The following is a 14,124-nucleotide window of genomic DNA, read 5'->3' as shown; positions in this document are numbered from 1 at the left end:
ATTTTTTTATCAACAATTAAAAAATTACAAAAACATGGACTGTAGACTGATTATTTATAGAGATTTACTGTTGTATGTTATTAATGTTATTAAAGTAAAAAAAAAAAAAAAAAAGATGAATTGTTGTTTGTTGTTAGTTGAACGTTAGAAATCTAATGTTTTGGGAACCAAAAACTAACATTCTGAGAACATTCTGGGAACCAAAAACTAACGTTCTGAGAACGTTAAGAAAACTTTCCTGGCTAACCAAAAACAAACCATAAAAAATAACGTTCTGGGAACCAAAACTAACATTCTGAGAACATTCTGGGAACCAAAAATTGTTAGCTGGGCTGTTTAATGAGTGACGATGAGGACAGAACTAAACATTCAAACGGTTACACTTTAGATCTTAGATATTAAACTAATTTTATTTTAGATTTAGACTTCCAATGATTATAAAAAAGAAGATATTTGAGGTATAACCATTAAAAACTAAAGCGGCAGTCTGTCTAGGGCAACTTCCTTCCCTTCACCGCGGTGCGCTGTCATTTCTCCCTAAAACCCAAACGTAACGTCAGAATCTGCACGATCGGTGATTGTTGTAAAATGTAGTCTATACTGTTGCTAAACTGCGGGACGCGTTTGATAATAAAAGGCTATTAAAAGTACCAAAATGTACGCAATAGACGCTGTTCCAAATGCGGCACGCGCTCTGAAACACACCGCAACGAGACAAGCAACGTATATATTGGGCTTCGTGTGCGCATCTAAATGATCAAATATACACACAAATATATCAAAATGGCCGTCTTGGAGATTCACTTAAACAGTTTATTCACTGTGTTACGTTGTCAAGCCTAATGGGAATAGTGTTTGTGCTGCTTTGTGCGGTTGTGTTTCTGTTTCCTCTATAGGTCACGTGACGTCCCGCCGGCTGCTGATTGTGGGCGGGGGCAACTGCTTTAAAGACGCCCTGTTTGACATCCACTAGCTCTCTCACTCTCACTTCCGATCCGCTTCTGGTGGCAGACGGAGCGCAGCTCCGAGGTGTCTCGTGTGCTCGGCCCGTTATGCCTCTTTATGGAGTTTCTCGTGTCGACTTCATGATCGTGTTTCATAAGCACGTTCCCGGCGAGGAATTCATGTCTGTTATTTTCAGTTTATAACTTTATTTAGAGCTGGTGGTAATTGGTGATGGGTTTTCATGTTTCAGGCCTAGAATGATTAGATGAAACAAAAATCATCTAATGCGTCCATGGGGTCATTTAGGATCAAAAAATGCCTCTCACGCAGGTCTTCCAGAAGAGCCTGTCTGGATGCCTCATCGGGGTACCGCTTGACCATGGCGTTGTAGTCCCAGGTTCTGCCTCGGAGCGTCCAGGCCTTCATAGACTTTTTGGCTCTCTCCACCTCTGCTTTCCTCTTCTCATCAGTGTGGTCCTTCATGCAGGCCCTCAACAGGTGGTTAGGCAGCATGTCCTGTGGCTTGAAACACTGCAGACAGGAAATGATGCGACGATCCTTGTCACTGTGAGAGAAAGAAAAAGAATCAAAAAAGTGTTCAAAGTATTCACACAGAAATCTTTGTGACCGCCATTAGAAGCATGGTAACCACCACCACAATGACCTATGACCTCAAATGATTATTCTTGAATTTAATAATACTCTAAATGAAGGAAACATCCTCTGAATGAAACACAAATAACATAAGCACATACAGATAAGAAACAAAAACACAAGCCTTACCTCTTCTGAGCTTGTTCAGCCATTGTAAAGGTATCAAACAAAGTCAAATGAGGTCAAGTCAGAGCAAATATGTGTCCTCCAGCAGTTTGAAACAAACTAGTGTCTCAAACTATCCAAACTATCCATAGATAACCCAGAGTCTGTATTCAAACTAGCCAATGAGGTTGCAGCATTCCACAAAGTCCCTGCCAGGTGAGAATGGCCCATCATGGCATTGGCTAGAGCTGTGGCAAGCTGAAACACTGGTTTGAGTCAGCTAGCTCAGAAAAGATGTTTTTATAAGTTTCAAAATAGTTAAAAATCAGCAAATGTGACAAAATCTTTGTAAACTGAACATAAAGAGCTTCATTTTGATAGGAAACACATGAAAAAAGCTTGAGATTTTAAAATAAAAAAAGAGTGGAGGGTTTAACAAGAGTTTACCCTCACTCCATCCTCAGATGCCAAGGAAGAGAGCCTTCTTACAATGAGAGGAATGCATAACAGTATTTGCCCCTCTTTTTTCTTTCCTTTATTTTACATGTTTATACAGTTTTATTATTGCAGTAAAACTGTGCCACAGAGTTGAACTAATTTGAAGTTGCAAACGCACCTTTTCTGAGATATAGCAGCAATTAGAACAGTGTTGAACCATTAATGGTCCATCTTCACATGTGGTCAAATGAATGGGCCACACTGGCCTGTTATAATGGCCACTTTACAGTGTCATTGAGCCAGCTGAGTCAGCCATCTCAGAAAATATGTTTTTATAAGTTTCAAATTAGTTAAAAATAAGTGAATGTGACAAAATCTTTGTAAACTGAACATAATGTGCTTCAATTTGATAGGAAACATATGAAAAAAAGCTTGAGATTTTACTCAAATGTGAGTGTTTTTTTCTTCCATGCATGATCATTTGACCGGATGTGCGGATGGGCCATTAGTGGCTAACTCAAACCAGTTTTTCAGCTTGCCCACAGATCAATGGACCATTTTCACCTGGCAGGGGCTTTGTGTGTAATACTGCGACCTCATTGGCTAAAGTTTGAATACAGACTCAGGTTTATAATACCCTGGTCTAGAGAGAGAGAGAGACAGATAGTTTCAAACAGTCAGCTGGAGGACATCTGGATTTTACCAATTGTTTGAGAACATATAACTGTTTATTTCTAAAACAACTTGAAATGGCTTCTGAAGGGTAAGTGAATCCTATATATTATTAAGCTGCCTTGTCTTTGTTGCTGTCTTTGTTTGGTTCACTGTATGAATTTCTTTCTTCTGTTGAACACAAAGGAAGACTTTTTGAAGAATGTCAGTAACCAAACAGTTGACTGGAACCACTGACTTCCATAGTATTTTTTTTTCCTACTATGGAAGTCAATGGTTCCAGTCAACTGTTTGGTTACTGACATTCTTCAAAAATATAATCCTTTGTGTTCAACAGAAGAAAGAAATTCATACAGGTTTGAAACAACTTGAGGGTGAGTAAATGATGACAGAATTGTTATCCCTTTAACAGTAATGCTGTATTGGAGATACTGGTGTCTATTAATTAGATAAATCAAATTTCAATCTGTTACACAAAGACGTCATATCCCAGAGTGCTTTGCATCCAAAAAAAACATGGCCGCGCCTCGCAATGTAATAAGGCCGTCATCATAACACACTAATATCTATGCAAAAACTGAACGGATTCTTAGCTCGTTCGAATCGTTTTGACGTACTGAAAAGATTGATATAAGTCTCATGATTGTGAGTGTTTTTTTCGCGGAGATCAGTGGGCGCGCGGTGACGATCTAGATTAGAAATATTAGATAGAATAGCCCTGGCGCTCGTACTGGCGGCCGCCATTTTGCCACTCTATGTCATATATTTCTAATCGCGCACCCGGTGGTTTTCGGCTAATATCTCCGTGAAAACAGAGCTCAGCGCACGCAGGATCGTTTTAAGACGCCCACTATGTTCTAATACTAACAAATACTAGTTTGCAGGCCTTGTTTGTATGTCTACACAGAAACACTAACATATAAACCTACAAAGTGTTCCCTCTCCACCATGCATTATTGTATTGTGAACCTTTAATATGATGCAAAACAGAAAGAAAGCTTGTTATTTTGCTGCTTGTTTTAAGCAAAAATTACTTAAATAACTTTCTGTTTATCTGAAAACAAAATAGAATTCCTTATGTCATTTTACTTCTCAAAAATACTAAATAAGAAAAGCATTTTTTGCAGTGTAATTTTAAGTTAAGTTAACCAAAAACTAAAGGGTCCTTTTCTATGATAAGTTTTGCTGGTCAAGGGTCACATTAGGCCTCTGTTTTAAGAATTCTCTGTCATTCATTTGTAATCTTTGGTGTGTCTGCTTTGTCTCACAGCCAGAAATCCGACCGTCGCATTGTTCACTGCTTGCTGTGTGAAAAACCACAGGAGATGCTGACGACGCATCTGAGCAGGGTCTGCATGAAAAAGAATACACCTGAAGAACGGCTGGAGGAGGCGAAGAGGGCCAAGGAGTCCACCAAGGTGTGGACAAGGGATGCCAGGAACTGGGACTACAAGGAGATGGTGAAACGTTACCCCCACAGACCATCCAGGCTGGCTCTGCTGGAAGAGCTGCACCAAAGAAACTTTTTTGTGGCCAATGCTCCTCACCAGGCAGACCTGGAGTCCGAAGAGGCTTCCACCTGCACAGCTGCCGTTCCCACAACCAGTGACCTCTCTGGAGCAGCCGGTGGCAGCTCTCAAGCGGCTGGTGGTGTCTCTGTGGCGGAGGACAGCAGCTCTAAAGGCAGCACCACCGATCCAAGCGACCGAACATGGCAAAGGTATGTTCTAAACCTCACACACATCAGTGCATGCAAAAAATGCTTTTCTTACTTAGTATTTTTGTGTTTTTTCCAGTCCAAATATAAAATAAAACTTAAATCAAGGAGCATTTACTAGATGAGTAAAATGACATAAGTAATTCAATTTTGTTTTCAGATAAACAGAAAGTAATTTAAGTCATTTTTGCTTAAAACAAGCTAAATTATCTGCCAGTGGGGTAAGAAAAATAATCTCAATTCAAATGGAAAACCAGAAATAAATCTGAATTCAAATGGAAAACAAGATTATTTTTTCCTACCGCATTGGCAGATAATTTTGCTTGTTTTAAGGAAAAATTACTTAAATTACTCTGTTTATCTGAAAACAAAATAGAATTTCTTATGGCATTTTACTTCTCTAGTAAATGCTTCTTGATGTAAGATTTTTTAGATATTTGGACTGGAAACAAAACAAAAATACTAATTAAGAAAGCATTTTTTGCAGTGCAGAAACTGTGAACAAACTGTAAGGTTGCTTTGAGCTAATTTTCTTCTGTCTGTATTTTTTTCAGAGATCAAGCGCAGCAGAACACAAGTGTCCGGGTCAATATGATGCAAATGGGTCTCTACGAAAAGTTCCCTGCAGAAGAGGCCATGCTGACAGACTTTAAGGGCTACTTGATCAACACCCTGCAGGTCCCAAACTGCCACACTGCAAAAAATGCTTTCTTAGTTAGTATTTTTGTTTTGTTTCCAGTCCAAATATCTAAAAATTCTTAAATCAAGAAGCATTTACTAGAGAAGTAAAATGACATAAGAAATTCTATTTTGTTTTAAGGTAAAAAGTAAGTACTTTAAGTAATTTTTGTTTAAAACAAGCAAAATTATCTGCCAATGGGGTAAGCAAAAAAATCTTGGGTTTTTTTTCGAATTCAGATTTTTTTTCTTGTTTTCCATTCTTATTCAGATTTTTTTGCTTACCCCATTGGCAGATAATTTAGCTTGTTTTAAGCCAAAATTACTTAAAGTACTTTCTTTTTACCTTAAAACAAAATAGAATTTCTTATGTCATTTTACTTCTCTAGTAAATGCTTCTTGATTTAAGAATTTTTAGATATTTGGACTGGAAACAAAACAAAAATACTAAGTAAGAAAAGCATTTTTTGCAGTGCAGCAGGAGGTAAGATACATCACATTTGTGTTTCTTTTTAGTCTGATCCGTATTGCTCTTTGTAACCGGGAAATGTTTTAATATATAGTAGCACAGCACATGTAGAGCAGCTATTAAGTTCCATAAGAGAAGGGAACTCAGATAAAACACAGCTTTATTAGGGGTGTCTGTGTATGGCTGGTTGGTGTGTGGCTTTTCTTCTCACTGCATTATCTCACACTTCTCTTTTTCTTTCATCACAGGTAGACAACGTCTCCAGGATGCTGAGGTACATCCTGCCAAATGGTGATGAAGTCAGCTTGGACTTCCTACTAAAGTCCACTGAGACCAAGGACTACCTCACCCAACTCCGGCACGCTGACATGGGCCCAGCCACCATTCTGAACTACATCAAGAACATGATCCGGTTTGTTCAGTATTTGAAGACCCACCTGAACTTGGCTGCAGCTGATCCTGACTTCTACAGGAAGTGCCAAGCCTACCTGGACCTCCTCGCTTCCCTCAGAAAGCCAGTGGCCAAGTCCAACAGCAAGGTCACCTGTAAAACCAGGTCAGTTGCTAATCGGCTTTCCATTTGTTTTTCTTTAATGACTTCCTCCATGTTGATTATGTGCTGGCTGTACATCTGGGGTTATGTGATACAGACATGTGTGTAATTCTCCGCCGCATTGTTGTCTTGCATGTCATTCTAGGTATGAACGGTTCCTTGAGGGTGAGAAGAGCCTTCAGGAGTGCCAGGCAGTCCTCCGGAAGGCCAAGAAAGACATGCTGTCCGTTTATGGGAGGCTGATGGAAGGTGACCACGTGGCTTCAGAGGAAAAGACCATGTTCCGCTACTACTGTGAAGCAATCCTGATCCTCGGTCACTTTCAGAGACCAGGAGCGGTGGAGGGAATAACAGTAAGTGTTAAGACCTCAGTTTTCGTGTGGGCATCAGCCTAAACAGATTATTCGGTAGTCTGCTAAGAGGACGTTTATGTCAGTTATTAACTCTGTGTGGTTTTTTTTATCTTTATTTTTTCAGACAGCAGAGTGGGAGAACAGAAAGAATTCTGGGGGCAAGGTGTGCGTGGCTGTCAGCGAACACACCGGGGTGGAACATTTTCTTTATATATATATATAGGCTATTACTATAATTAAACACAAATGTCGCATGAAAGCAAAATAAAAAGAACTGCATTTATTAATTTATTTATAAAGATTTTATTTTTAAGAAATGCTCACAACGACTTTGATTCCTCAGACGAAGATGGGAAACGTGTCCAGTGACAGTGGGGTGAACACTTCGTGTGGAAGTGGGAGCTTGGTAAGTAGAAATAATATTGATAGAAAATGCTTTTTCATTTGGCCAAATCTTAATCCACATTTCATTTATTTTTTCCATGTTTTTTTTTTTCTTTCTTTCCCAAGGCATCCACAGTCATCTTAAGTCGTACAGTGAGTACACTTGCCATTAAACAGTGCATCTGTTTTAGACAGAGATTATCGTATGATGTGCAGTTTTACAGATGTTGTATTGTGTTGTTTTGCAGGATAGTGAACATCCTTCCTCCTCTGAGGAAATATTAGGAGGTAATATTCCTCCTCCTCTTCCTCTTCCTCCTCCGCCTTCACCCAATCTCCCCGCCAAGGGGCAAATGAGGATGATTTACAGGTAATGGATATATTCAATGTAGGCTGTCAAACTATCTAGTTGCAATTCTGGTGTTAATTTTTATGTACATTTCTGAAAACTATTTTCTATAAAGCTGCTATACATATTTATTTACTGTTTTAAAAATAAAAATTCCCTTAATCTATTGATTCATTTCATTCTTTCTTTTATCAGTGCCAGTGCAAGTATTCATGTTATTTCTGCTTTAGTTTTGTTATTGTATATAGTTCTCTTTGTTTTGTTGTAATGTAACCTTTTAATAATTTTGTTAATAAAATACAATTTCTCTTAAACAATTGTTTGATTTCATTCTTTCTATTATTAGTGCCAATCGACATATCCTTGAAACTGAAGTCTGCAAAAAAATAATTATTTATAACTTTATTCATTTGTTATTTCTGCTTTAGTTTTGTTATTGATGACAGGCTCATAGATGGTACTAAGTCCCTTTTTCAATTTTAAATTATGAAAACAGGGTAACAATGTTTCCCCTTGGTAAAATTTTAACCTGGTCTTAACTTTAAAAACACACTTCTTTCAAAACACTACACACAATTCTCGTAGCAGTGGCCCAACTCATTAGCATTTCAATGGACTTTATTTTGGAATTAATTTATTGTACAAATATGTGAATTAATTTACTGTGGCAAGTGATTATTTGACCCTCACAAACTACATTTCCCATAAATCACTGCCCGGCCTCATCAGTGCATTCACCTGTGTGTCATTACCTTGTTTAACTCACACTATAATAGCCTGGTTTTCACACTCACTCACTGTGAAGTCTTGTCTTATTCGTATTACATTTCTGAGCATTGTTTTCTTGTATTTTGTGTCTCGGTTTTTTGGATTTAGCTCTGTTCACTGGATTACCTGTTTTGCCTCTGCCCCTTGTCTGTTTTGTTTGCCTGAGTTTGACTTTTGCCTGTGACTTTGATTACGTCTTTGGATTTCCCCATTTAAACCACATTTGGATTTAAAGGGGTGGTTCGGGATTTTTGACATCGGACCTCATTTTTAAGTCAGCCTGGTTGTTATTCATCAGTGGAGACATTTAAAAAAAAAAATTATCCAGTCCTTATATTTGGATAGTTAGCCGATGCTAGGCTAGCGCGAGTCAATGGTATATGTGTTAGCCAGCCATTAAAAACCGTTTTACCCACTCCACAGTACACCAAACGCAAATCAATTATAACACTAGACTATCGATGTATATGTCCGTTGAGAGAATAATGTTAGAAATCAAACTACCTTTCATCTCAATGATCCCAAAGGAACTAGTTTCTCAGCAGCTGCGGAATTTTACTTTGCTCCGGTTAGTAATGCGGCAAAAAGTAAACACAGAACAGAAGCGCACTGTAATCAGTGTACCAGCGGCAGGTAAATACACTTGCGTCATGTGTGTACCGGCTCACTCGGTTGCCTAGGTAATCAATATCACTCCGCTGCTGCTGTAGACAAGGCTTATGATTACAGGGAACAAATTATAACTAATGCAATGTGATGAAAGGTAAGTTTGATTTCTAACATTATTCTCTCAACGGACACATCGATAGTCTAGTGTTATAATTGATTTGCGTTTGGTGCACTGTGGAGTGGGTAAAACGGTTTTTAATGGCTGGCTAACACATATACCATTGACTCGCGCTAGCCTAGCATCGGCTAACTATCCAAATATAAGGACTGGATAATTAAAAAAAAAAAAAAAGTCTCCACTGATGAATAACAACCAGGCTGACTTAAAAATGAGGTCCGATGTCAAAAATCCCGAACCACCCCTTTAACATGAGGTAAGTTCAGCTTTTTGAACCAGTTATTCTACAGATGTTGCAACTGTTAAACTATTATTATTATTATTTTTTCTTTTTTTTTAGCAAAGTCAAGTCAACAGTTTGCATTCCACACAACAGAAAATCCACTACTAAGAAAGGTATAATTCTGCTCAACCTATTTTGAAATATTTGATTTAAATATATTTTAACACTTGCGTTTAACACACAAATAATGCATGTAGTGGCAATCTCATTTCAAAATATACAAATGTTTAAATGTTATTGTATGTTCGTTGGAAAATTGTAGATGTATAAATCATGGACCAGCCCTAGATTAAGATTGTGAGCTTTGGCTATCCATGTTAAAGAAAAGCCTTGAAGTATATAAAGTTTATTGTGATGCAGCTACTGAATGAGTTAATCGTTTGTATTGTAATCTTTTTATCAGGTGTGCACAGTGTATGGGTTATCGGCGATGGCTATATTAGGCATAGCGAGCAAGGGAGACCATTGGAACCAACCTTGGACTGGCTTCCCAGGTCCAGTGGTTTGGGAGGGGTGGCATGTGCTGGGGAGACCTCCTTCCCGTCTTCCAACAGTGCCTTAAAGGAAGAACTGCTCCAAATGTGCTAGTGATTCACTGTGGAGGAAACGACCTGGGACGTGTGAAAAGTGTGCTACTAGTAAAAGCGATGAAGCGGGACCTACGAGAAATGAACGCACAGTTTCCAGAGATGGAAATGATCATTTCTGAAATCAACCAAAGGCGTCAATGGAGGCATGCTCCCCCAGCAAAGACTGAGAAAGTTTGTGAATAATGTGATTGCTCAGTTTGTCTCCCGTGTCAATGGGAGCGTTGTACCTCATCCATGCATACTGTTTGCAGAGCCTGATTTGTTTTTAAGCGATGAAGTACACCTAAGTGCTAAGGGAAATGTGTTTCTAACTGATATCGCCCGAAGCCTGAGGAAATAAGACCACGTTCATTTTAATTTCATCTACTTTTTTATTTTTTATTAAATTATTAAACTATTTTATAGCGCTTATTTTAATTTCATATGTACTTTTCTCTTTTTATTTAACTTTTATAGTATTTCTTTTCATTTCCTCTATGTTAAAGCACGTGTGTGTGTGTAGTTTACTATGTTTTTTAAATGTGTGTGTATATAGTTCTGTTAATGTATATAGTTCTATCTCTCTCTATCTCTCTCTCTCTCTATCTATCTCTATCTATCTATCTCTATCTCTATCTCTATCTCTATCTCTCTCTCTCTTTCTATCTCTCTCTATCTCTCTCTCTCTCTCTCTCTCTCTCTCTCTCTCTTCTATCTCTCTCTATCTCTCTCTCTCTCTCTCTCTCTCTCTCTCTCTCTCTCTATCTCTCTCTATCTCTCTCTCTCTCTATCTCTCTCTATATCTCTCTCTCTCTCTCTCTCTCTCTCTCTCTCTCTCTCTCTCTCTCTCTCTCTCTCTCTCTATCTCTCTCTATCTCTCTCTCTGAGTTTTCCTATTTTTTCGTATTTCCCATTCATTTCCTATGTCGCCCGTTTTCGGCCCTTTAACATATCAGAATAATCTCCTTGATTTTTTTTGTGTGTTCATATAGGTAATACAACAAAAGTCACCAAGTTTCACCCCCATCCGATGAACCAAAAAAAATTAAACATTTCGAAACGTTCAAGTTTTCGCCCGTTTTCGGACGAAGAAGCCCAGAGGGTTAAAACGGCCGTAACTCGGAGAAAACCCGACCGATCCTGCGTGCGCTCTGTGGAATCATCTAGTTGAGCTGAAAAGAACGGTACAAGGTTCGTGATTTTTCGTTGTGTTTTCACGGAGATATTAGCCGAAAACCACCGGGTGCGCGATTAGAAATATAAGTGGGAACACTTTGTAGGTTTATATGTTAGTATTTGTGTGGACAAACAAACAGGGCCTGCAAAACTATGTTAGTATTTGTGCATTTATATGGTTGTAGGTTTATATTTGTTCAGGTTAGTATCTGTGAGTGGAGAAACAAACATCATGGACAGCACATTAATGACTCCATTGTGTGTGTGGATTTACTTGAAATACAGCATAGTTTAGGCAAACATATAGATACTTATTTTGTTAATTACCATTCTGTATGTTTATTGTGTAGATAGAGATAGATAGATAGAGATAGATAGATAGATAGATAGATAGATAGAGATAGATAGATAGATAGAGATAGATAGATAGATAGATAGATAGAGATAGATAGATAGATAGATAGATAGAGATAGATAGAGATAGATAGATAGATAGATAGATAGATAGATAGATAGATAGATAGATAAAGATAGATAGATAGAGATAGAGAGAGAGATAGATAGATAGATAGAGATAGAGAGAGATAGAGATAGAGATAGAGAGAGATAGAGATAGAGATAGATAGAGATAGATAGATAGAGATATATAGATAGAGATAGATAGATAGAGATAGATAGATAGATAGATAGAGAGAGATAGATAGAGATAGAGATAGAGATAGATAGAGATAGATAGAGATAGATAGAGATAGAGATAGATAGATAGAGATATATAGATAGAGAGAGATAGATAGAGAGAGATAGATAGAGAGAGATAGATAGAGAGAGATAGATAGAGAGAGATAGAGATAGATAGAGAGAGATAGAGAGAGATAGAGATAGAGAGAGAGAGAGAGAGATAGAGAGATAGAGAGAGATAGATAGATAGAGAGAGAGAGATAGATAGATAGATAGATAGAGAGAGAGAGAGAGAGAGAGAGATAGAGAGAGAGATAGAGAGAGAGATAGAGAGAGAGAGAGAGAGAGAGAGAGAGAGAGAGAGAGAGAGAGAGAGAGAGAGAGAGAGAGAGAGAGAGAGAGAGAGAGAGAGAGACAAGCTACAGATCAGCAACTGTGCTGAAAAAAAGTGTACAGCAATGAAGGGGTGACACTCTAAAACATCAAGAGTGCAAATAAGATTTTTATTATGATTTTGCATATCTTTCTTATTTGTCATGGAATAACTCAGGAAGGAAATAAGGTAGGAGGAAAATTCTTTTTTAGTGAAGTCCCCCTACATGTTAGCTGCATCTGGATAAAAAAATAATAATTTTTGGATAAAGGAATCAAAAGTTACAGCATTTGGAAAAGAGATAGCCTTTTTGTACACCCCCTCATGGGCAATTTTTTCTCCATGAAGAATATCTTGTCATAAAAGCAATAGATTATGTTAATTTTGGGCTCATTTTAATTGTAATAATATGCTGTAAAAAATGAAGTGCCATTTTCAATTATCTGAGAATGTTTCATGAGCTGTATGATGTTTTTGACACATTGCAGTACATTATTTTATAGATTATGAAAAAAAGAAATTCTATTTATCAGGAAATAACTCAGCAATACTTAAGAGTTTTTCAAAGTGGATACATTCACTGTAAAGTTCAGACTCTAAGCTTTCAAATGACATCAACTTTGTGTTAATCAAGGCAAGATTTTAGAAAAATATGGTAATGAATATTTTCGCAGCTAGGTGGCGCCTGCTGGCGGTACACTTGGTTTTAGAGGGATTACTCAGCACTCGTTAGGAGTTAATACATGTAATTAGATGCATTAAAAAGCTGAGATCCTAAGCTTTAAAATGATATATAATTTGTGTTGTTCCATTCAATAAATCAAATAAATAAATAAAAAAGCTATAGGCCGCCTATAGGCGGTTATAGGACATGACACATATTTATACATTTTGAAGCCACTAGATGGCGCTCCTCTCACTTGAAATTTTTTTTTTTTTTAGGCCTGCACTCTATTTTGATGTGAAATGTTGCATTTATTGAATAAATAAATAAAATAAAAAATATATATTAATTCTAATGGAAAAAATAGCTCATAAAAATTATATAATTAATGCAAAGTATCATAAAAAATTCAAAAAATTCTAAATAATAATCAGAAAACATTATAGAACAAAAATATATTTGATTGGTTATCCTGGGAAAAAATAAAATTAAGGCTTCGTCCGTTTTCGGGCGGGAGGAAGCTAAGTGTAACCCATTTACGAAGAAGCCCAGAGGGACGCCCACTATGTTCAAATACTAACATAGTTTGCAGGCCCTGTTTGTTTGTCCACACACAAACACTAACATATAAACCTACAAAGTGTTCCCTCTCCACCATGCATTATTGTATTGTGAACCTTTAATATGATGCAAAACAGAAAGAAAGCTTGTTATTTTACGGAATTAGACTTTTCCTTTCTGAACTTTGCCCCTTTAATTTTAATTACCTGAACAAGATACAGCTGTCATTTATTGTGTGTGTGTGTTATTATTATTTGTGTGTAGAGTTCTGAGAGTATGAGGCATGCTTTCAGAAAATGTGTGTAAACAATTGAGAAAAACTGTCAAAAGAAAAGCAATGAAATTGTTTTATACTTTAAACTATGCAACACATCAGCAAAACATTTTTGATTAAAAGTGATTTTACCCTTTAGTCAGCATCAGTCTGCTGAAAATCAAGAAAATGTGACTTATCTGAAGACTAATAAAGAAATGTACACATTGTCCCTTTTAAAATAAATTAAAGAATAAAAAGAATGGCCAGTCAGGTATGCACCTTAGCACTTAAATTGTTTGTATTTGAAAATTAAAAGCTATACGTAAGACTTATATGTAAGAATCAGTAGCACTTGATGTAGGCTACTGTAAAGTTAAATAGATTTAAACTTAAACTCTCTTTCACACCTACACACACACACACACACACACACACACACACACACACACACACACACACACACACACACACACACACACACACACACACACACACACACACACACACACACACACACACACACACACACACACACACACACACACACACACACACACACACACAGAGAGAGAGAATGGAAATGCTAATTACAAACATCCCCCCACTCCCTCCATGGTCTTTTAGGATTCTAGATCCACATCGCCATCCGGTGGACAGGTATATGTTTGCAGGCTCTGGTTGTTTATCCAAAC

The 14,124-nt window shown here is 37.4% G+C and overlaps 1 protein-coding gene across 1 annotated transcript; it reads left to right on the top strand.

The window, feature by feature from the left end:
* Positions 1-3,369: 3,369 nt before the first annotated feature.
* On the top strand, positions 3,370-7,342 carry LOC309497289 (uncharacterized protein; the record flags this gene model as incomplete). Its single annotated transcript, XM_082167515.1, has 5 exons — positions 3,370-4,534; positions 6,377-6,584; positions 6,709-6,777; positions 6,928-6,990; positions 7,217-7,342. Exons 1-5 carry the CDS (start codon positions 4,140-4,142, stop codon positions 7,340-7,342), a joined length of 861 nt encoding a protein of 286 aa, XP_082023641.1. The 5' UTR covers positions 3,370-4,139.
* Between the last annotated feature and the right edge of the window lie 6,782 nt (positions 7,343-14,124).

This window comes from Leuciscus leuciscus (genome assembly GCF_965113295.1).
Source record: "Leuciscus leuciscus genome assembly, chromosome: 4".
NCBI classification, from domain to species: Eukaryota; Metazoa; Chordata; class Actinopteri; order Cypriniformes; family Leuciscidae; genus Leuciscus; species Leuciscus leuciscus.
The sequence above is the reverse complement of the archived record's forward strand: the minus strand, read 5'-3'. Positions and strand labels throughout refer to the sequence as shown.